Source organism: Trachypithecus francoisi, unplaced genomic scaffold (assembly GCF_009764315.1).
Source record: "Trachypithecus francoisi isolate TF-2019V2 unplaced genomic scaffold, Tfra_2.0 Lachesis_group1, whole genome shotgun sequence".
Classification (NCBI taxonomy): Eukaryota; Metazoa; Chordata; class Mammalia; order Primates; family Cercopithecidae; genus Trachypithecus; species Trachypithecus francoisi.
Window position 1 is genome coordinate 5,052,528 of NW_022681454.1, and position 24,660 is coordinate 5,077,187.

At 45.0% G+C, this 24,660-nt stretch overlaps 1 protein-coding gene and 1 long non-coding RNA gene across 7 annotated transcripts in view; one reads left to right on the top strand and one right to left on the bottom strand.

The window, feature by feature from the left end:
- AFAP1 (actin filament associated protein 1) overlaps positions 1 to 24,660 on the top strand; it is a 193,920-nt gene that overhangs the window by 97,870 nt on the left and 71,390 nt on the right. For all 6 annotated transcript variants that reach the window (XM_033213651.1, XM_033213654.1, XM_033213655.1 and 3 more), the window contains 2 exons: positions 6,560 to 6,771; positions 11,332 to 11,511. In XM_033213651.1, coding sequence (XP_033069542.1) covers positions 6,560 to 6,771; positions 11,332 to 11,511 — 392 coding nt within the window. The remainder of the gene's footprint in view (positions 1 to 6,559; positions 6,772 to 11,331; positions 11,512 to 24,660) is intronic.
- On the bottom strand, positions 20,263 to 20,918 carry LOC117085090. Its single transcript, XR_004437784.1, has 3 exons — positions 20,729 to 20,918; positions 20,458 to 20,632; positions 20,263 to 20,342 (listed from the first exon to the last, which is right to left on the bottom strand). It is a non-coding gene; the product is annotated as an uncharacterized LOC117085090 (long non-coding RNA).

The window sequence follows — 24,660 nt, forward strand, 5'->3', positions numbered from 1 at the left end:
GCACAAGTACGTTACACCTGCTTCTGGAGTTTCAGGTTCACAGGGAGCTATCCTGTGTCCCTCATTTTACCCTCACAATAACTCTCAGAGAGACAAGATTATCTTAAAGACACTGAGTTTCAAATAAGTTAAATGACTTACTCTATTCCTCTAGAGTGAGATCTTGGACTTAGACTGGCCATTATCAAACGTAAGTCAGATCTCTGCTCTATTGACAGCCTTCTCATGGCTTCCCATCCCACTCAAAAGTTAAAGCCAAAGTTCTTCTAAGGGCTTCTCTCCTCATCCCTTTACCTACCACCTGTTCCTCCCCTGCTCACTGCCCTCCACCGCCAACCGCAGCCCCTTTTACACCGTCACAGCAGCATGAAAGAGCAGAACATCTGTAATGCAGAAGGATAGTAATTGTTCAAAACTTCTTGGCCCTTAAATAGCTCTTGTATTTTGATCCTGTAAGAATCTCAAGTAGAAAAGTGTTTAAGGATATTGCCAAAGTGAGGATGTGGGATGGAGAACCTTTCTCTGCACTCCAAATGCCTTGCCTTCCACAGAGTTGTGTGGGGCAGCCAGAAGGATCGAGGGGAAAGCCCTTTGTGAGTCTGAAAACGCTAGACACAGCTGCAAAGCACCATCATCATTCTTACGAAACGACATTGAGACCTGACGGAGCAGCTCCAGAAAGGAGCCGGACTTCAGTGTTGTGTTATTTGGACACCTCCCTGCTCTCCGATAGCCCGTTCGTCCTCTCTTTCCCCCTCATCCAAGGGTGAGAACAAAGAGGGCCAAGGCTTTTGTCTGTTTTGCATCTGGCAGGTAATATGCGCTCAATGGACACTTACTGATAGATAAAGGGCTGTGCTTTTTCCACTCCTTTCCTTTGTTCTGTTGATTTTTCTATGCTGAATTTCAATTCAAGTTTTTTTTTAAATTGTGAAACATCTAATATTGTGCTTGCTCAGCCTTGTGCTCAGAACTAGAACTCCAAGAGAAATGAGGGCCACAGCTCCTGCCCTAGAGGAGCCATGTTTTCTGCCAGCCTTTCTGCGCTGCCTCTGAAAAGTGAGGTCAGAAACCAAGACAGGGGCCTGATGGGTCTCCTGCTTATGGCCTCAGCAAAACCAGTGCATTGAAACGCAAAGGCAGGGTCTCCGTGGCCCTCCAGTCCCCTTGAGAACACTTGCTCATCACTTAACCTTTGTCTGTGGTTCGTGTGCCTTTTAAAGATAAATTCTTATGTAATTTGGGTGGAGAGAAGGCATGGCCCTTACAAAGTCGTGACACCCTAACCGCCTTCTCAGCGCACCGTTCCTGGCTCTGATGTGCAGTGTGTGTGTGAGATTGCCATTGCTTTTATGCAGTTTTTTTCTGGAATGAACATTTTATAGTTAAAAATAGTAGTTTATTGGAGTGTTCCTTAATTTCATCAGAACGACACTATGATAGCAATTCCTGCCCATGAAGCTAGTTTCTGGTGAAGAGTGTGGTGGTGAATTTGAGGTGTGAAGTTGACTAGATTAGGAGGATCTAGGGAACTGGTGAAGCATTATTTTTGGGTGGATCTGTGAGGTGTTTCCAGGGATCACTGGCGTGTGGGTCTGAGTGGCCCACACGGGGAAGACCAACCTCAGTGTGGACAGCACCATCTGATAGGCTGGAGGCCCAGAGAGAACAGAAACAGGAAAGCCGATGGGCCTCTCTTTTCCCTGAGCTGAGAGACATCTTTCTCCCTTGGACGTCAGAACTTCACGCATCCCGGCCTTGGGACCCCAGGACTTATACCAGCACCGCTGCCCTCCCCCACTTCCCCACCTCCTGGATTCTCAGACCTTCATCTCAGACTGAGAGTTTCACCATCTGCCTCCCTGATGCTGAGGCTTTTGGACTCAGACTGAGCCATGCTACGAGCATCCTAGGGTCTCCAGCTGGTAGACGGCTTGTTGTGGGATTTCTCAGTTTCTGTAATTACGTGAGCCATTCCCCCTAATAAATTGCCCGCCTTCCCTCCCTCCCTCCCTCCCTCCCTCCCTTCTTTCCTTCCTTCCTTCCTTCCTTCCTTCCTTCTTTCCCTCCCTCCCCCTTTCCCTCCCTCCCCCTCCCTCCCTCCTTCTTTCCTTCCTTCCTTCCTTCCTTCCTTCCTTCCTTCTTCCTTCCTTCCTCCCACTCACCCATCCACCTGTCCATCCATCCATCCATCCGCCTGAGCATCTGTCTATCCATCCATCTGTCTATCTATCTCCTATGGCTTCTATTTCCCTGGAGAGTTCTGACTGATACAAAGAGCATTTTCTAATCAACAACGTCCTTTCAACAGAGTTCACACGCTTCTGTTGTTGGCCCTTTGGTCTGCTGCCTTAATCTACACGAAGTGTAGACATCTGAATGGGATGGACCTGATGCTGTCTAATCAGTGTCCCCTCTGAGTACCCCTGAAATAAAACCTCTCTGTTCATCTCTCTGTGAATACCTGTACCACTTACTATAAGACTAGAAGGCAATCAGGAATTCTTTTCCCTGCTCCCCATTTCTGAGTCTTTCATAATTTTTCACAAAGCGTTCATTACCTCTTAATGTAATCCAAAACCCCAATCCCCCAGACAGTGAACTTCTCAAAGTCCTAGACCACAGCTCTGGCTGGTGGAGCTACCAAGCGATATCCTGAGTGAGAGTCTCTTCTCTTGATTGGGTGTTCGCTAAGCATACTTTCTGGAGAGTTCTCTTGATTGGGTCATAGCTAGGCATACTTTCTGGAGAGTTCTCTTGATTGGTTCATTGCTAAGCATACTTTCTGGAGAATTCTCTTGATTGGGTCATCGCTAAGCATACTTTCTGGAGAGTTCATTATCCTTTAGGCTCGGTGACTTCTGACTTCTTGCTGCTAAGTTGGCTGATTTTTCTAAAAATGGGTCTGTCATTTCTATATTTTTAGAAGAAGGCAAGACAATGAACTTAATTGTCTTTTTCATAGCTGTAGACCTCAACTCCTTCCCAAGGATGAAAGGGCTGCTAGAACATAGTTTACTTTTTCCATTTAAAATCAGAAGGCCTGGGTTCACGTTTCAGTCCTGTCATTCACCAAGCCTGTGATCCTGGATAACTCTTGTAGTCTTGAAGCCTCATTTTTCCTTTTCTCTGAGTAAGACTAATATCTTATGTGCCCATCTCCAAGTGGCTGGGAGGTCCAGTGAGATGGTGGATGTGAGAAACCTTTGTAAATTTGGAGCAGGCCTGACTTTTCATGGCTTTATCCTAGCTCCTGCTATGTAAATGTAGATAATTTTTAAAAAGTGCCTGGCATAGAGTAGAGCTCACAATATGTTTGTCGAATGAGTGAAATCAAAGGTAGTTTTCTCATTTATAACTAATTGACTCATTAAATCTTTACTTCATTATTTACTGAACTTGATGTTCCAGCAAGTGGCTGAGCCCTGAGGGCTATGTGGTCCTCCACGCCACTATGAGAATCTTTCTGAAATAAAGCTAGGATGATGTCCATGGCCCCTCCAGAACCCCTCAGTTTACGTTGGATCGTAGCACAGCACGTGATCTGTGGTCTGGCCTCTGCCCGGCTTCTCATTTCATGTTCCATCGTTTCCTTCCACATACCCTTGTTCTAGCCATGCTCACTGTTTTAAAAACCCTCTTGTAAAATCCATTTACCAGAAAGTGTATAAAATATGAGTATATGGTCAATGATTTATCATAAAGAAGCCATGCGGTAACCACCATGCAGGTCAAGTAACCACCATGCAGGTCAAGGGTAGAACACCGTCTGCCCCAGAAGGCCCCTGTCCCTTCCTAGCACAGCCAAGGGTAACCATGGACTTTGCTCTGTGGCCTCGCTCACGTCCTGTCCAGAAGCTGAGAGGGACCCACTGCGCCTTGGCAGCATCTGATGCTTGTCAGTGCCTTCACTCACTGCGTTTCTCCTCCTCAGACTTTTTCCTCTGGTTGGCAACAGCTTGTCTCGAGGCCTGGCTCTAAAGTAACGTCTTCTCTGCCGTCTTCCTTGTGCCCCTGCGTGTGCTGGCCCCTCGTTCCCGGCTCCATGACAGCTTGCATTTTGCCCTAGACTGTAAAGATCTCGCCCCTCCACCCCTGTCCAGCAGAGCTTTGGCAGCAGGGGGAGTGTTTTTTCCCCGGGCCCCCAGTATCCACTTGACATGTGGGACTTGAATGAAAACTGAAATGTAAGTAGCCACCTGTGGCTGCCCTGTGAAGCGGGGGTGCTGGGTGGGTGTAGGTGCCGATGGGTGTGTGGGGTGTGTTGGAGGGGGATGTGGAGCCAGTGAGAAGGACCCACCTGCGGGTGGAGGGGTGATGTGAAGCAGGGAGAGAATCAGGGAAGAGACCTGTGACCCAGACCAGGACGTTCTGTTCACCTCCAACCTTTGAGTCAGCCCTCATGGCGTCCCTCATGGCCTCTGAGCTGCTCCTGTCTCTTACCTCGTCCCTTCTTCAACCCATTCCTAGTGCTGTTGCCAAAGGTACCTCTTCAGTCTCCTGAGTTTTTGCTTAAAATCCTTCCTGGACTTAAAAAAAAGAGAGAGAGTCTTGTTCTGTTGCCCAGGCTGGAGTGCAGTGGCAGGATCCAGCTCACTGCAGCCTCGGACTCCTGGGCTCAGATGATCCTCCTGCCTCAGCCTCTTGAGTAGCTAGGACCACAGGCGGGCCCTGCCATGCCCGGCTAGCTTTTTATTCTTTATAGAGATGGAGTCTCGCTATGTTACCCGGGCTTGGTCTTGAAATCCTGGGCTCAAGCAATCCGTCCGCCTCGGCCTCCTAAAGTGCTGGGATTACAGGTGTGAGCACCACACCTGGCTTCCTGGATGACTTTTCACTGTGGAAAATTCAACTTAAACTTGAAATCTTTCCGTCCCTCCCTGTTTGTGTTGAATCTTTGCAAGGAAATTATAAAACAAACATGATACCGAGTACAACTTAAACTCCAGTTTCCAGCAAGTAAAGATATGAGTTCTCTTCTGTGTAGACTCTGCCCTTTTTGGCACTTGTGCTGCATTGCACAGCCAACCGCATTGGCCATTGTTCTCCTTATCTCTCATTCATTTATCATTTAGGTGTTCATCCCTGAAGTATGTTTTGAAAAAGAAACGTGTTCCAGATGATTCTGGGGGCTGAGGGGAATTCAGAGATGAATCAGATCCTGTCTCAGGGAGCTTATCACCCAGCACAGCTGAAAGTAATGAGAGGAAAGACGGTCGCTGGTATTTAGGAAGCACTTTTACTACGCCATTCACCCTGCCAAGGGCTTTGTCGGTATATTTTAAATACATTTAACAGCGCTTCCTTCTACAGTTATTTGGGTCCTTGCCCTGTGCCAGGTACTTTGTTAGGTGCTGGGGAGATCACCTCCAACAAGATGGTCTCCTTTTCTTCAGGGGGCTTACAGCCTGCAGTGGGGGTCAGTGTTGAGGTGCGCTGTGATCCGCTCTGTGGTGGGCCATGTGGAGACTCAGACTCGGGGCTTCCACAGCAGAAGCTCGTCAGTCCTGGAGTCCAGGTTAGACTGCCAGCACGGTTGGGTTCTGGTGAGGCCTCTTCCTGGCTTTTAGATGGCTAAATTCTCACTGTGTCCTCACATGGTGGGGACAGAGCTCTCTCTCTCTCTCTTCTTACAGGACCACCAGACCTGTGGGATTAGGACCCCACCCTTAATACCTCATTTAACTTTAGTAACCTCCTAAAAGCCCTATCTCTACATACAGTCATTGAGGTTAGAGCTTCAACACTTGAATTTCGGGGGGGACACAGTTCAGTCCATAGCACCCAACTTTGGTGATTCGGGGAGGGTTTGCTGGAGGAGGTATCAGGAAGTTAAACCCCGAAAGATGAGAGTACTTACCAGGCAAAGGCAGGAGGGCAAGTGGATGGACAGGAAGCTTGCAAGGGGGCGTGGCACATGCAGAGACCCTGAGGTGACAGAGGGGTGATATGTTTGGGAAACTGTCAGTCACAGCAGTATACATGCCAGTGTGTCACAGAGTGAGACGGGCATCATTAGAAGGACAAGTGTACATTTCTGTGAAAGTTCCAAGGATGCCCCAGAAGGGAGAGGTGGCCGTTGGTGGCATCTCGAGTGTCAGGGATGTTGTGTGTGGGGATGCCAGCAGGGAGAGGCAGATGGCAGCCTCAGGAGGACTTTGACATAAAGGTATGGACGCAGGAGCGGAAGGGACCTCCATGGGCAAGAGTTCCGTGTGGCGGAACACGCTGCAGAATGAGGATGGCGCTCGTCCGGCAGGAATGTGGCGAGGAGTCCGTGTCAAGCCAGTGTCGGGTCAGCGTAGGTCCGGTCCATATGAAACAGTCTAGAAACAGTTTTTATAAACAGAATTTGTAGGCACTTCAGCTTTTCATTGAGTTTCCACCACCCAAGTCTTAGCATTATGTTTTTGTTATTGTTGTTTTTTCCCTTAAGGAGCAGAAGTCCCTTTTTCCTTCAGTTACTTGGTGATGAAAAACATGATGATGTGCTCTTGAGCCCAGGGGTAAACGTCAAGGTAAAAAAGTCCTTTTACCAGTGTACATTTATTTTTTACAGATTATGATTCTGATGCGATGAGCAGCTCTTACGAATCGTATGATGAAGAGGAGGAGGATGGGAAGGGGAAGAAAACTCGGCACCAGTGGCCCTCCGAGGAGGCCTCCATGGACCTGGTCAAGGATGCCAAAATCTGCGCCTTCTTGTTGCGCAAGAAGCGGTTCGGCCAGTGGACCAAGTTGCTCTGCGTCATCAAAGACACCAAGCTGCTGGTAAGACATTTGGAATCACTTGCATTTTTGTAAGATTGCTGCACTCAAAAGCCATGGAGTTTATATCCAGTCACCATTAACATCAGCTGTGCAGGAAGGGCAGCGCTCAGACCTCAGCCGGGTACCCTGAGCTTGCCACAGTCCCACGCCGGGGGCCCCCGTGCGCCGTCAGGGAGCACTCACCCATGTTGTGTGTTCAAGGTTGCTGGTTTCTCAGCTCCAAAAGCAGCCAGCAGACAAAATCATTCCCATTCCCAGGCCGTGTCTGTGGTTTACGTCTGTGGAAATGCACAAGATTTTAACTTGCCAGGAGTTGCAAGATGGATTTTCTCATTTGTAATGAGTCAGTGGATTCCTCAAAGCCAGCTCATAGAAGTGGGACAGGGAGCAGCCAGGAAAGGAAATTCTTTTGGAAAGCTTGGGGCCAATTCTTTTTTTTTTAATCTGAGAGGCAGAACAGGAAGACAAGTAAGGAACAGAGAAGCAGGGAAGGGGAGAACCTGGACCTTGCTGTGGGGTTATTCCAGTGGAGGCCCCAGCAGGGAGGCTGCAGCCCGGGAGGACGGTGTGTGGCATCCCTCCCTCCTCCCCACTCCCTCTCCACCTTCCTTTTTTCCCTCCTGCCTTTTTTTATAAACCGTGGTTGGTTATTGGAATTATGAACTTTAAAAGTATGTTTTTGCCTTTTGTTCTTCCTTCAGATTAACCTTGGGGGAAACACTGCTCAAAATTAGATCATTAATTAGAAAACAAGAATTTATGTTTCTCTAGAGCACTGTAGTGGAACAGATAATCCTCTTTTTTTTTTTGTAAATCCAGGCTTCGTCTTCGAATTGTGGGAATCTTTTTTTTTTTTAACTAGATTCCTAGGATATTATATATTTTTTAATGTTTTTGTTCAGTTTTTTTAAAAAGAGTACATATTTTTTCCACAAGTGTGGCCTGAATTTCTCCCAGATTTAGAATGTGCCAAAAATGATGCCATGGGGAATATTAAAAAATGAGAAAAAGAAGATTAATGTAGTCCTTATTTACAGTCTGATATAATGGCTACAAGATGTGGATATATTATGTAAATGTTTTAGAAATGCATAATCAACTTTCATTTAAAAGAGAAGCTTCCAAATCCAGTGAGGGAAGCTTCGTGCTTGTGCGTAGGGATTAACGGTTTGGGGTTCTGAGTCCCTGGTCCCTCTCCCCTGCCCTCCTCTCCCTCATCCCCTGACTTCTTCCCCCCTCCCCTGCTTTGTCTTCCATTTGGGCTCCTACCAGCTTTCCCCCTTCAAAACCAGGATGATAATACCTATGACTTAGAGTAGTTGTGAATATTTAAGAAGAAATTAGTGGACAAGCAGGTGAAAGCACTGTCTTTGGTCAAATGCAGAATCAAAGGTAGTTATTTTTATGATGAAGCTTTTTTCCTTTCGAAACTGACTGTCATTCAGGGCCCAGATGACCCCCATCGGCATAAAAAATAATGAACAGTGATAAAAGCAAATGCTTTCCAAGTTTAAACAGCACAGAAAAGAAAAAGCCATATTCTTCCCCTAAATGTTCCCAGTCTGTCTTCCCACAAGTTACCGCCATTAACAGCTTTTTTTGTATCTCCTTCTGGAACTTGTTCCTTCTGTGCTCAGGTAGCTCTGGGGTGGGTACTGTGATGTACCCAGATTCCCGCTTCAGGACTGAAGGTCGCATTTCCTTGGCAGGACTGGTGAACCCACCTCGGGGACTGTCTGCATTGAAGAGGGGCCTAGAGCCCAAGGCCAAGCTTCCTCCCCAGGGGTCTGCATTCAGTATGTGTGGGAGGTACAGACCCAGACTCATTGGGCAGCTCTGATGGGGTCTTCCAGCCCCAGAGCTCTCATGGTGGTATCCATCCCTGAGGCCACTCAAACTGGGCATCTTTGCCCACCGCACTCCTCCCTCTCCTTGCTCCTGGTGTTGTCTTCAGGACGCCGGTTCATTAACCTCCTGCATGCTGCTGTCTGCTGTAGAGGCGACTTCCCAGGAAATCCAGCCTGCTAGGACTGCCAGATTGCACCTTGTCCTATTGCTGATAGCATATCTCTTGTGAGACATTTAACTTAAGGAGGAATATGTTATAAAGCTCCCTTTCTGAAATAAGGGTTCGAGATGGTGGGCATGCTAATTACCCTGATCTGATCGCTATACATTTTATGTATCAAAACATCACTGTGTACCCCATAAATACGTACAGTTATTATATATTGACTACAAAGGTTTACACAATTCAAAATAAAAAAATAAAATTCCCTTTCTGATTCCTTCCATTGTACAATTAGTTGCCTTTCACCTTTCTTTTTATATGTACTCAAAATGCAAAATATCTCAAATGGTAAACATTCATAAAAATCTGAGGTTAGTTGAGGTATTTTTTTCTCCCTTTTCAGATCAGTTGAGTTTTTGAAAAGGAGATGTATTTCTTATCTGTGTACTTCAACATACTGGATTTAGAACAACAAAAGAGGAAGGCCAGGCGCTGTGGCTCACCTGTAATCTCAGCACTTTGGGATGCTGAGGCAGGCGGATCATGAGGTCAGGAGTTTGAGACCAGCCTGGCCAATCTGGTGAAACCCTGTCTCTACTAAAAATACAAAAATTAGCCAGGTGTGGTGGTGCACGCCTGTAGTCCCAGTTACTCAGGAGGCTGAGGCAGGATAATTGCTTGAACCCGGGAGGAGGAGGTTACAGTGAGCCAAGATCATGCCACTGAACTCCAGTCTGAGCAACAGAGTGAGACTCTGTCTCAAAAAACAAAACACACACACACACACACACACACACACACACACACGCACACACACGCGAAACAAACCAGGAAAGGACTCTAGAAATCCCTTCTGAAAATAGCTGTCTATTCTTTCCTTCCTTCATCAGTGAATGTTTAGAGTCAAGTTGCAGGCTCTGCACGTACACAGTTGGAGCTGGAGTCCTGATCTGTCGCTTTTCAATTTGCCTGACTCTTCAAGCAGGTGACTTAATCAGCTGCACCTCGGTTTCATAATCTGCAGAATGAGCCACCATGCTGATTGAGGTGCTTGAAATGCCTCATATGATGTTGAAACTCAGCACTTGGTAGCAGATGTTATTATTGCTGATAACTTAATTCAATAAAATAATAATAACAATAACTGCAAAACACATTTTGCAAATGAGGAAACAGACTCAGGAAGTTTAAGAAACTCCCTGGGCCAGGCACGGTGGCTCATGCCTGTAATCCCAGCACTTTGGGAGGCTGAGGCGGGTAGATCACAAGGTCAGGAGATCGAGACCATTCTGGCTTAAGACGGTGAAACCCCGTTTCTACTAAATATACAAAAAATTATCCGGGCGTGGTGGCGGTGCCTGTAGTCCCAGCTACTCGGGAGGCTGAGGCAGGAGAATGGCGTGAATCCAGGAGGTGGAGCTTGCAGTGAGCCGAGATTGTGCCACTGCACTCCAGGACCCCGATCTGCTCTCTTGGACTGTTAGGAGGTATGCTTTGGCCCCAGGTAGTACAGGTAAACAGACGGGGGTGGAGAAAGCTTTGGGCATGGATTTGATTCTCAGTTTTACAGATAAAGATTAAGCAAGACCCATTTGAGTTAAGTCTCAGTTCTAATCTTACCCATCGAAATCTTTAGAGTGAATGTCCGTTGTGTAGATGGATCAGCTTTGTACACTATGTATTGATATTATCCTCTTACTAAAATAATTTATGTCTTTCAGAAAGAAGATGAGATAGGCAGATACCAAGCAATATCACTTATTAAAGTACCCGAACGATTACATGATCTCTCATTAGGGCTGTGGAGTTGCAACAAATCTAATAGTATATTTTATATATTATTCACATAAATATAAATGTGTTCTACATATACATTTAAATAAACATGTTAAATATATATTTATGTGTGTGTGTTGGGTGTTTTGTTTTGTTTTGTTTGTTTGAGACAGAGTCTCTGTCACCCAGGCTGGAGTGCAATGGTGCTATTATGGCTCACTACAGCCTCGGGCTCCCAGGCTCAAGGGATCCTCCTGCCTCAGCCTCTCAAGCAGCTGGGAGTACAGGACCGCGCCACCATGCCTGGCTGATTTTTTGTGTTTTTAGTATAGATGCGGTTTCTCCATATGGCCTAGGCTGATCTCGAACTCCTGGGCTCAAGTGATCCACCTGCCTCAGCCTCCCAAAGTGTTGGGATTACAGGCGTGAGCCATTGTGCCCAGCCTATGTTTTTAGTTATGTAAATACATTCCTGTAATTCAATGGAGAAGCTCCACTGGATCATAAATGTATCCGAGGAGGGACTTTTGGTGTTTGTTGAATCCAGCGTTCGATGCTCAGTAAGCTTTTGTGAGTCAGTGAATGGGTGTACTTCTTCACGCTTGGAGGCGAAGTGTCGGTGAGGAGCACTGTGTGTGTGTGAACATGCTCATCTGCAGATTCAGACCTTCCGATGCTGTTCCCGCACTCATGTTTTCATGATGCTAGAGTTTCTTCAGCGTTTCTGTTTGAACTCCCTTATAATATCAGTTGATTTGTTGTGTTGAATGCAGTGCTATAAAAGTTCCAAGGACCAGCAGCCTCAGATGGAACTGCCGCTGCAAGGCTGCAACATTACGTACATCCCGAAAGACAGCAAAAAGAAGAAGCACGAGCTGAAGATAACTCAGCAGGGCACGGACCCGCTGGTGCTTGCCGTCCAGAGCAAGGAGCAGGCTGAGCAGTGGCTGAAGGTAGGTTGTCTGCTGTGTTTTGCAGCCGTTTCAGTACCCTGTGCCTTTCTGAGATCCATTTCAATTTTAATTTTAAGTTTGTTCAAGCATAGGCAAGATGAATTAACCCAAAGAGTTTCGTCTTTAATAGCTAAATATTCGGATGATGTGGAGGTTACTCAGAAACCCGTGTCACTTTCACTCTTATACTTAAAAGGCAGCTTGTCTCTGTAGGCTGCTTCTATGACTTTCTCTTTTACTTTTATTTTCTACAGCGTCACTTTATTGTGTCTGCATATGGATTCTTTTAAAATTTGATTCTGCTTGGGATTGGCTGGGCTTCTGAAATGTTGTGGATTGTTATCTTTCTAAGTTTTGGGAAAATTTTTCAGCCATTTTCTTAAAATACAGCTTTTCCCCATTTCTCCTTCTTTCCTGAGACTACATTTAAATATATGTTAGACTTTCTCAGTATATTTCCTTCTATTGTCTTTTTGTATTTACCAACCTGTTTTCTTTGTTGAAACAAGGCTTGGCTCTGTTGCTCAGGCTGGAATGCGGTGGTATGATCTCGGTTCACTGCAGCCTCTGCCTCCCGAGTTCAATCGATCCTCCCACCTCAGCCTCCCAAGTTAGGTTGGATTACATGTCACCATGCCTAGCTAATTTTTGTATCTTTTCTAGAGACAGCATTTCTGTATGTGGCCCAGGCTGGTCTTGAACTCATGAGCTCAAGTGATCCACCCACCTTGACCTCCCAAAGTGCTGGGATTACAAGTGTGAGCCATCGTGTCCAGCCCTACCATTCTTTTTTCTTCTTTAGCCTGGTTTATTTTTCTTGTGACTTTCCAGCCCATTATTTCTCTCTTTGGCTGCTTCTAATCTGCCATTAAATTTGTTCCTGTTCACTGGGTTCTTAATTTTGGTGATGGTAGTTGTCTTAGTCTACTTGGATTGCTCTGATGAAATATGATAAACTGAATGGCTTATTTACAACAAATGTATTTCTCACAGCTCTGGAGACTGGGAAGTCCAAGATCAAGGGGCCGTTCCATTCAGTGTCTGGCGAGGGCCTGCTTCCTGGTTCACAGATGGCATCTTCCATGTGTGCCTTCCTCATGTGGTGGAAGGGACAAGGCAGGTCTCTAGGACCTCTTTTACAAGGGCACCAGTCCCATTCGTGGGGGCTCTGCCCTCATGACCTACCACTTCCCAGAGGTTCTGCCTCGTAACACCATCCTCTTGAGGGTTAGGATTTCAGGATATGAATTTGGGGGAACACATTCCGTCCATGGCAGTAGTGTGCAGGCCTGGAATCTGTAATCTTTTTGGTTTGTTTTTGTTTTAGAGTTCGTTTTGGCTTTTATCTAGAATTTGTAGTTGTTTCTTCTTCAAGCTGGAAATACTATTTGTGCAGTGTTAAATTTCTTTTAGAAACGTTGACTTTTGTCTTCATGAATGTCATCAGCATGGTGGTCTGACACTGGTTTTGGTGGGGTTTGAACCTGGTTCTGTTGTCCGTTGTGCTGTTCTTGTTCAGGTCATGTTTGACATCCTTGTGCCAGGTTATCTCAAGTTCACGCTAGGCATTATATTAGGGGAAAAATTATTGAAATAATTTTTTTATGACAGCGTTATTGAGGTATAATTCACATACTGTAAATTCACCCTTTTCAAGTCCAATTCAATGTGTTTTTTTTGGTATATTCGCTGAGTTGTGCAACCATCACCATAATCTAGATTCTGAATTTCATCGCTCCCAAAAGAACATTGTACTGGCTGGGTGCAGCAGCCCATACCTGTAATCCCAGCCCTTTGGGAGCCAAGGTGGACCAATTGCTTGAGCCTGGGAGTTTGAGACCAGCCGAGACAACATGCAGAAACCCTGTCTCTACTAAAAGATACAGAAAATCAGCCGGGCATGGTGGCACGTGCCTGTAGTCCCAGCTACTCGGGGGACTGAGGTGGGAGAATCACCTGAGCCTGGAAGGTTGAGGCTGCAGTGAGCTGTGACAACACCATTATACTCCAGCATGGGTGAAAGGAGTGAGACCCTGTCTCAAAAACGAAGAACGCCGTACCCATTAGCAGTCACTGCCCTTTTGCCAGCACCCCGCCCATCTTAGGCAGCCACTTAGCTGCTTCCTGTCTCCGTAGAGCCGTCTGTTGTCAGCGTTTCACAGGAGTGGCTCTTACAGTGCATGGGCTTTCGTGGCTGGCTTCTTTCACTTAGCGTCGTGGTTTCAAGGTCCGTCCATGTGGAGGCAGATTTCAGTTCTTCCTTGCTCTTTATTGCTTCTTGGGTCATGTGTAAGAAATGATTACTTGATCCAGGGTCCTGAAGGTTTACATGTATACTTTATTCTGAGAAGTTTACAATGTTAGCTCTTACATTTAGACTTTTGATCCACTTGGATTTAATTTTTTGCCTACAGTGTGAAGTAGGAGTCCAACTTCATTCTTTTTCATGTGGGTCCCCAGTTGTTCCTATGGAAATAACTTCATTCCTAGAACTCCGCTTTCCACTACCAAGGAACATTTTCCCTTGCCTCTCCCACATGCTTGGGGATGTTAGCACTCCAAAATCAGTTTATTCTAAATTCAAGGTTTGAGGTTTTCAGAGCCACCCAGGTAACTTTAAGGCAGCCCGCAGTCCATTCAAAGGTAGGTTTATATTTCTTTCAGTTCACTCTTAACTCCAAGTTACATTCCGTTGGGGTCTCCATCCTGCTTGTGGGTGTTTTGCCAGGGACCCCATCCTTGGCATGCCCTGGACTACAACTTGGATCTCTCTTCCCACTGAGCCATTGGAAGTTCTACCTTGCCCCTCAGCTGCCCCCTTGGGATGGCAAGGCAGCCCCAGCCACCAGGCTTCCCTTCTGAATTTCCATCTTCTTCTGGATTTTGGCCCAGGCATTGCTCACTATCAGGCATTTGGGTTGGTTCGACATTTTTGCAGTTGTAGATTGTGCTGTTATAAACATGTGTGTGCAAGTGTATTTTTCATATAATGCCTTCTTTTACTCTGGGTAGATACCCAGTAGTGGGATTGCTGAATTGAATGGTACTTCTACTTTTAGTTCTTTTAAGAAACCTCCAGGTCGGGTGCGGTGGCTCATGCATGTAATCCCAGCACTTTGGGAGGCCGAGGCAGGCAGATCACAAGGTCAGGAGATCGAGACCATCCTGGCTAACATGGTGAAACCCTGTCTCTACTAAAAATACAAAAATTAGCCAGGTGTGGTGGCGGGTGCCTGTAGTTCCAGCTGCTTGGGTGGCTGAGGCAGGAGAATCGCTTGAACCTGAGAGGAGGAGGTTGCAGTGAGCCAAGATCGCACCACTGCACTCCGGCCTGTGTGACAGGGGGAGACTCCATCTCAAAAAAAAAAAAGACATCTCTACACTGTTTTCCATAGTGGTTGTACTAGTTTACATTCCTACCAGCAGTGTAGAAGTGTTCCCTGCTCACCGCATGTACCCCAGCATCTATTATTTTTTGATTCTGGTCGTTCTTGCAGGAATAAGGTGGCATCACATTGTGGTTTTGATTTGCTTTCCCTGATCATTAGTGATATTGAGCATTTTTTTTGTATGTTTGTTAGCCATTTGTATAACTTCTTTTGAGAATTGTCTGTTCATGTTCTTAGCCCACTTTTGATGGGATTATTTGGTTTCTTCTTGCTAATTTGTTTGAGTTTGTTGTAGATTCTGGATATTGGTCCTTTGTTGGATGTATAGATTGTGAAGATTTTCTCTCACTCTGTGGGTTGTCTGTTTACTCGGCTGACTGGTTTTGCCGTGGAAAAGCTCTTTAGTTTAATTAAGTCCCAGCTATTTATCTTTATTTTTAATCGCATTTGCTTTTGGGTTCTTGGTCATGAAGTCCTTGCCTAAGCCAATGTCTAGAAGAGTTTTTCTGATGTTATCGTCCAGAAATTTTATAGTTTCAGGTCTTAGGTTTAAGTCCTTCATCCATCTTGAGGTGATTTGTGTACAAGGTGAGACATGAGGATCCAGTCTTATTCTCCTACATGAGGCTAGCCAATTATCTCAGCACCATTTGTTGTACAGTGTGTCCTTTCCCCACTTTATGTTTTTGTTTGCTTTGTTGAAGATCAGTTGACTGTAAGTATTTGGGTTTATTTCTGGGTTCTCTTTTTTGTTCCCTTGGCCTATGTGCCTATTTTTATACCAGTACCATGCTGTTTTGGTGACTATGGCCTTATACTATAGTTTGAAATCAGGTGATGTGATGCCTTCTTTTGTTTGTTCTTTTTGCTTAGTCTTGCTTTGGCTATGTGGGCTCTTTTTTTTTTTTTTTTTTTATGAATTTTAGGATTTTTTTTCTAGTTCTGTGAAGAATGATGGTTATCTTGCTTTTCTAAATTGTCTTCTTCAGGAAGATTGGCCCAACCCACCTAGTCCATCATTGCCAGCAAGTACCTGCTGTGAGAAAAGGGCTCAGGAGTGGGGTGGCAAAACACTTCGTAGCAGCGGGTCTTATACCACACAGGTCTCCCTCCATCAACCTTCAGTCTCTTTCGCTGTCATCTGCAGGAAAGCATGTGATTCATACCCCATGATAAGACCAGTAGCTCCCACCGCTGTCTGCCAGCTGCTCAGGACACACAGATGCTTTCTTTTTCATGTTGTTGGCAGGGGCTGTGGCTCTTCCCATATCTGTATCATATGGGAGATTGAGAAGAGCTTTTTCCCCCTCTGGACGATCCTTCTGGAAGTCCTACGATCGGGAGTTTTTACTGTCGAGTTTTCTTAGCCTTCCCAGCATAGAGCTTTAATATGTTATACGTCAGCCACCACCATTACCAATTTCACTAAAGCCCTTCACACTCACAAGGAACTTCTCTGCCATCATTGTCTCTTAATCCTCAGAACAGGCGTGTGTAGTTTCATTTGTCAGCTGACAGCCTGAGTCTCAGGTGGGTGAAGTGCTACCATGATCGATAAATGATCAAGCAGGGGGTCCAAGTCAGATTTTCCTGGCTTCACATTTCATTCTCATCGTGTTGGGCCATCTGACAGTTTGCCATTCCCTCTTTTATTCCACATTTCTATGACCATAGTGCCATCCCTTCCATAAGGCGGGAACAGCAATTATGGAATTCAGTGTGAAGCTTTCTGTATGATTCTGTTTTGTTCACCTGATCCCAGCTTTTGGTCACCTGTACCCATCCTTCTGCATTCCATGCTTAGCTGTTCCTCAGTGGAAACCCAAGAAAGGCCGCTCTGAAACTTCAGCTTTCTGCTTTTTCTCCTCTGTCCTTACAGTTAGTGAAGTATTTCCTGCCCACTGAAGAGCAGCTCCCTTCTTGCTGGTACTGGTCTGACGTGAAGTCATCTGGAGTGTCACTGGGAGAGGGCGTAGAGCCGACAGTACACTGACAAACAGACCAGTAAAAACAAAAGTTTCTCAAGATGTCAGATGCTGATGGAGTGAAATAATCTTCTGTCGCGTTTCACCAGATGGGAGCTACTTATAGATAGAGGCACTTAGCTAATTATAGAATGATGACTCTATTTATGAACGGAAGTACTTGCAAGTTTTTTTTTTTAAGCATTTGCTGATTTTTCTTAAAAGGAAAGTAAATAATACAGGGTAAAGTATCTTTTCTAAAGAGTTTAAGTTGTTCAGTTACTCTGTTTTTCATGTCTGTGCTGTTACTTCCATTACGTATAATGGTGCAGGAACCTAAGAAGTCTTGATTAGAAAGGAAAGTCAGATGACAAAACTAGTTTCAAGCAGTTACAGAATTATCTTAGGCCAGCAGAGACCTGAGATGGGCTGGTGTCCTTCCTTCCAGATACTGTCATTAGATCAGAAACACTTGGAGATGTAAACAACGTAGATTTCCAGTGGTTCAGATTCACTGGGGACTTAAGAATTGTTTTTTCTCTTTTTATTTTGTATCATTTTTATATCCTCTTAAGGTCTAAAATGCTGCAGATAGAATTGAAACATCTCCCCTATTTAAGTCTCTCCCTCTTCCCAAAGGCACTTTTATCTGAATTTGATCTTTATTATTATCTTGGTATGCTTTAAAAAAAAAAAATACTTTCACTTCTGTAATCCCAGTGCTTTGGGAGGGTGAGGCGGGAGGATCACTTGAGGCCAGTTCAAGACCAGCCTGGGAAAAAATAGCAAGATGCCATCTCTATAAAACATTAAAAAATTAGCCAAGCATGGTGGCACAGCCTGTAGTCCCAGCTGCTTGGAAGGCTGAGGCAGGAGGATCGCTGGAGCCCCAGGAGTTTGAGGTTTTAGTGAGCTGTGATTGGGCCACCGCACTCCAGCCTGAGTGACAGAATGAGATCCTGTCTCTAAAGAAAAATAGCAATAAAAAAAACTTTCACTTATATGTGTATACACCCATTCATGGTAAATGATACTTTATTCACGTTTTAGAATTTCTGTGTAAATGGCCTCAAACTCCACAGACCCTGCAGCTGTTTTTTTTTTTTTTTTCCACTCAGAATTGTTCTGCTTCTTTGTGTGCTCACGGGTGTTGCTACTGCAGGCCGAGTTGCCGTGAGATCTTCCAGCATGTGTCCCACAGACGCACGTTCTGTGTCTTGTCTAGGACACACCTGTTACACTGGAATTGCTGTAGTTAGTATGTGCACAGCTTCAGCACCACCAGCCTCTGCCAGATTGTCTTCCAAGGTTATTTGTACAATTCTCCTTCTCCCAGCAGTGCAGAAGAGTACTATTTTGTATGTATTCTTTCAGAGTTTCCTTGTACATAGGCAAGCAAATAGCAGTGCAGATTTCATCTGCCACCGCACCCCCGCACCCACCCCCCCTGACCATAGAGAGGGTGCAGCATTTTGGACCTTTTTTTTTTGTTTTTCACCTAAACAAAGTGTCTTGGAGATTTTTGCAATTTAGAGAATAGAGCACTTCTTCTTTCTTTGTTATAGGCTATGACATTTTATTGTGTGAATAGACCATACTTCAAAAAAATAGTCTGTCTCCCATTTATGGGCACTGGGTTGCTTTCAGTCTTTTGATATGACAGACAATTCTGTGTTAGATAACCTTATGCTTATCTCGTCTCACACTTTTGCTGATCTGTGGCTAAATTCTCGGAAAGAGTAATAATCACTTCCATGAAGGTTATCGGCATTCGTATTATAATTTTGATGTATAGCTAAGGCACTCTTCTAGGAGGTTTACCAGTTTTCCCTCCCACCAACAATATATCCAGTGCCTTTTCTTCCTGCAGCCTTGCCAATAGAGTGTGTTAGCCAACTTGTGAATTTTTGCTAGTCTGATGTAGAAGGATGGCATCTCAGTCTAGTTTTAATGTGCACTCCTCTTATTATGAATGACATTGAGTATTTTTTTTTTTTTTTTTTTGAGACGGAGTCTTGCTCTGTCCTCCGGGCTGGAGTGCAGTGGCCGGATCTCAGCTCACTGCAAGCTCCGCCTCCCGGGTTCACGCCATTCTCCTGCCTCAGCCTCCCAAGTAGCTGGGACTACAGGCGCCCGCCACTTCGCTCGGCTAGTTTTTTTTTGTATTTTTAGTAGAGACAGGGTTTCATTGTGTTGGCCAGGATGGTCTCGATCTCCTGACCTCGTGATCCGCCTGTCTCGGCCTCCCGAAGTGCTGGGATTACAGGCTTGAGCCGCCGCGCCCGGCCGAGTATTTTTTTAATAGGGTTTAAGAGCCTACAGTTGTATTAGTACTTCTGTGAACTGTGTTTATGTCCTTTGCTGTTTTTGTCTGTATTCTTTGCGTATACTTCTCTGTTTAAGGAGTTCCCAGATGACTGAGGCAAAGCCAGGTTTGGTAATCACTACCCTTGCTCAGCGCCTCCATTTCCCTTTAAGAGGAGGCCTCCGGGAAGTGGTAGGATATCAGAGAAAATAAGTCTTTTTGTAGTCAGATAGGCAGTTAGGGTAAATGGCATTCTGCAACCCCTTTGAATAAAGTTTTATTTGATTTTTATAATTGCTTCTTAAGTTCAGCAAAATATAACACAGCCAGGAAAAGGACTTGGGAGACAGTATTGTGTTGAGAGATAGTGTATTAGTCTTCTCGTGCTGCTATGAAGAAATATCCGAGACTGGGTAATTTATAAAGGAAAGAGGTTACATTGACTCACAGTTCCGGCTGGGGAGGCCTCAGGAAACTTACGATCATGGCAGAAGGGGAAGCAAACACGTCCTTCTTCACACGGCAGCAGGAGAGAAGTGCGGAGCAAAAGAGGGGAAAGCTCCTTGTAAAACCATCAAGTCTCCTGAGAACTCAGTCACTGTCACAAGACGAGCGTGAAGGTAACCTCCCCTGTGATTCAGTTACCTCCCACTCGGTCCGCTGCCATGAGACATGGGGATTATGGGAACTACAATCCAAGATGAGATCTGGGGGTAGACACAGCTAGACCGTATCAGACAGTACAGGTAGAGCACAGACTGGAGTCAGACTCTTAGGAATGTGACCTGAGCCCCAGCCGTTAAGCACTATGTTTTTTGGACAAGCGATGTGACTTCTCAGTGCCTGTGTTTCCTCATCTGTAAAGAGGGGCGTAATAATGGTATCTGCTTTCTAGAGCTATTGTAAGGATGAGATACTAAGACCCAGAGTGTTCGGAATGGCAGAAAGCATGTCATGAACCTTACATAAGTATAAACTGCTGTTACCGCTGTTGCTTTTCCTCTGCCAACACCTCTGCATCTCAGTAGGCTCTGCACACGCCCGCAGAGAACAGGCTGGACAGCTGATGACAGCAGGATGTTTCTGGGGTCAAGAACTGGACTTACATCACCACTTCCCACACTCCTTTGGCCAAACTGGCGGAGGCTGAGAGACAGACTCTTCCTGTGTCCGCTGAAAGAAGAAACAACGTGGTGAATAAGCTGTTCTCTCCTATTTCAAAATAAACCAAAACACCCTAAGACAACCATCTTAGGCAGTTTTGAAGAGGCTGCTTTCCTTTTCTCACCAGGATGTAGCAGAGTCCTGGTGCTGGTGGATCCCACACTCACGTAGCCAGCTGGGGGGCATGGGAGCGACACTGTAGGGGTTTCTTAGCATCTTGTGGTTTCAAGCAGCCCTAGGTGAACACAGAGTGGCTTTGATTTGCTGTGCCGGTACCATAGTGGCTTTGCCAGAGTTCTCTAGGAAGAATCACAATACGTTTACTGTATCCATTGTCCTTGCAGAACCTGAATCCTGTGGACACACACATTTGAAGCCACGTCTTTAATATTCACCTGGGTGAATTCACCTTCCATATGCCCTTCCTTTCCTCCTGAAGATCTGGGCATTCAGTCAGTTTTATTTTCTTTTACCTCCAAAGAAGTTATTAAAACAACATTTAAGAAAACCTTTTTTTATACAGCGAATCTTCTGGAAGTCAACCCTTGAGGCCTTGACTGTCTGGAAGGGTGTTCATTTCTCCCTCACTTGGATGAGATGTCACTCTCCCTTTGTGCCCGCTGGTCCTCTGGGTGTGGAGTGTCCTCCCCGCCCGCCTCCTCTTAAGATTTGTTCTCCACATCTGGTTTTCAGCAGCGGATGTGATGTGTCTCGGTGCAGTGGTGTGGGTTTTTTTTTTTTTTTTTTTTATCGTTCTTGGGGTTGATTATGCTTCTTTGTTTCATGGGTTCATGTCTCTCAAAAGCTTCACTTTGGGAAGCTTTTGGTTCTCTCTTCACACATTTTTTTCTGCCTCACTTTTTCTCTCCTATCTCCTTTTTTTTTTTTTTTTTTTTGGAGATAGAGTTTCGCTTTTGTTGTTCAGGCTGGAGTGCGATGGCACCAACTCGGCTCACCTCAACCTCCGCCTCCGGGTTCAAGTGATTCTCCTGCCTCAGCCTCCTGAGTTGCTGCGATGACAGGCATGCACCACTACGTGTGGCTAATTGTGTATTTTTAGTAGAGAGGGGCTTTCTCCATGTTGGTCAGGCTGGTCTCAAACTCCTGGTCTCGGGTGGTCCGCCCGCCTCAGCCTCCCAAAGTGCTGGCATGACAGGCGTGAGCCACCGTGCCCGGCCTCTCCTCTCCTTTTGAAGTTGCATCTGTAGGTGTGTTGGGTCCTCCGATACTTCCCGTAGATTGTGGATACTCCGTTGTGGGTTCCTTCAGTCCTTCTGTGGCTCAACCTGGGTGGACACTTCTGTTTACCTGTCCTGGGACTTACGGGTCCTCTCCTCTCCTGTGGGCTCTTCAGCCCACCTGATGAAGTCATCTTTTCTGAGATCCATTTTTCACTTCTGGCATTTCTTTCTTTCTTTTTAAAATCGTTTCCATCTCTGCTGAAACTCCCCATCTCTTTATGTCGCCTGCCTTTTCTTGAGCTATTTCGGCATTTTTATTTTAGTTATTTTAACATCTTTGGTCATTCCAATGTCGGGCCCACCTCTTGGCTTGCCTCTGTTGAATTTGTCTCAGCAGTTTCTATGACATTCCGTACATTTTGTGTAGAAGAACAGCAGAGACTGACGAGAGTCGTATTTCCCTGGAGAAAGGCGTGCCCCCCTCCTGCCCTGCTCCCCACTGGCAGCCTGTATCTGGCTCTCAGGTGGGGAGGGGCTGCACCTTGTTGCAGCTTCACCTTGCCTCACTCCACTACTGCCTTCCACACCATTGACATGTCGGATCAGGAGTTTCCTGTCGGCATGGCATGGCTTGGGACCCAAGACCCATTGTGAAAATCTGAAGATCTCTTTTGTGTGCTACAGACAAGTGCCAGCTTTCTAAACCAGCTTGATTTTGTTTTTGGTTTTGGCCTACCAGCCAGCTTTTTGGCTTGCTAAGGTGGTCTCTTTTCTCTGCAGTCTTGCCTCTGGCTTTTTGTTCCTTGGGCGAAATCCCGCTGTGCTGTGCTCTGTCTCCAGCTGTGGATGCTCTGGAAAGCCTGAGCCTCCTGGGCAGGGCTTCTCTCCACTACCCTGCCTTCCCCTGTAGGGCGACTGCCTCACACCTGGGAGAAGGGCTGTGTCTCTGGGGGCTGTGGGGCGGGGCAGGGAATCTCTGAACTCTGTTTCCTTGGCTCCAGCTTCTGTGCTGTACCTGCATACCCAGTAAAGACCCTGGAGAGAGTTGACAGGTGACTGTGGACTCATTCCGTCACCGGAGTGCCTTGAATTGTCAACAGGTATGCCAGCCCACACAGTGAGAACTTGGCTGGCTTCTTCCCTGTCCCATATATGGTAGGTTTCCGCCTCACCCACCATCGACCAGTTACAAGGGGGCCTGTGGGTCACTTTTTTCCTACGAAGGACCCTTCACTGTTAGGATTTAGTTCATTTTCATGTAGAGTTTTCGCATCTTCATTGCTCAGAGGGGTTCAGATGTACCAGGACTGTTGTTTTTCTTTTTTAGCGTATCCACTTGTTTTATTTGTCAGGGTGGGAGTGATGGTCTTGCGTGCTCTTCTGTGTGATAACTGGAGGTAAAAATGCCCTGTGCCGCCTTTTCTTCTTCACAGTCTTGCCAGAAGTTATCAATTTTATTAGTTCTCAAAAAATATTTTTCTGGGCTATGTTAATTTTTTTTTTCCTGTAGTATGATTGATTATTTTCTACTTTATTTAGTTCTCTTCTTTATTATTTCGCTTCTACTTTTTTTGGCTTAATTTGCTGTAATTATTGCAACTTCTTGAAATGTACACTTAGATAATTGCGTTTTTAGCCTTTTTTCCTTATACACGCATTGAAGGCCTCATGTCTTATTCTACACAGTGTCAGTGGCACCCTCTGTGTTTTGATATTTTGTACTTTTATTATTCAGCTCAAAATATTTTTTAATTTGTCTTTCTTCTTTGACTAATGATTTATTTGGGAATATAGTGCTTACTTTCCAAATATTTGATGATTTTAAAATTATCTGTTTGTTTTTAATTTGAATGATGTCAGCGTTATTATAGCTCTTTATTTCACCTTGTAAAGGCGACATCTTTATGACTGAAGTAGATTTTTTGAAAAAACTAAAGAACTGCAGCAGAAAGGGAACATCCCCCGGTGAGCTGGAAGGTAGCGCGCTAGAGTGATGGAAAAGTGGGTAGAGAGTCTGGAAGTGGAGGGTACATTCCTGGAATACCATTTACTTGTTATGATATTTTGAGGCAATAAACCCTTTCCCATTTATCTATCAAGTGGAAATAATTATCAGAATTTTCAAAGAGGTAGAAAGAGCATGATATAAATGCCTTCTTGAAACTATAATAAACAGCAAAAATATGAATGATAATATTTGTATTATCCCTTACGATTAACAAGTCTCTAACATGAATTGTTTTATCATACAAATATCTTTTATTAATATAAACTGCTGTTATCCCATATTGTTCAAAACTAATGAACCAGACTTTCAGTCTTTTGAAACACAGCTTTGGAAAAAATCTGTATAAATTTTATATTCATAGACGGCATAGTGGTCAAATCAGGGATTTCAGGGTATCCGTCACCCAAATAATGTACACTGTAACCGTTCCCCAGTTCCTGACCATCCTTCCCTCCCCTTCCCTCGGTGTCCATTAACCAATTTCTCACCATCCTTCCTCCCATTCCCTCAGCCTTCCCGGCCTCCATTGCTGTCATTCTCCACTCTCCACTCATGTGTAGACATTATTTAGCACCCACATGAGTGAGAACACGTGAGATTTGACTTTCTGTGAAACATAATTTTAATATAACCATTAAAAATCTTTAATGAAGTTGCACACGCCCTTTGTCAAGTCTAAAAAAAACATGAGAACTGTGTTTAACCAGTGCATGACTTTGCACATACTCATGCAAGAATTACTGCCAAATTTGTTTCTGCTCTCTGTCTGCAATTTCCATTACTAGCAGTTCTTGACAGAATTAACTGACTCTCTCTCTCTCTCTCTCTCTCTCTGTGTATGTGTGTGTGTGTGTGTGTGTACACAAATGCTGAAAACATGAGCCTTTATGTAGGGGTCAAACAGAAGACAGGAGCCAATATTCCCAGAAACGGAGTGGTCAGATTTCCTTAAAAAATGTGCAGAGATTGTGTTTCTGGAGTTGAGGGCTCAAGTTAAAAGCAAACAAAATACCACAAAATATATAACAATTTGTTTTTTTGGAGGATTTGCGATTCTGAATTTGGATCCAGTTCTCTTAAATACACATTGAACCTCTCATAGGACATGACTCTTCAAGTTGAAATGTATTAATAGAAA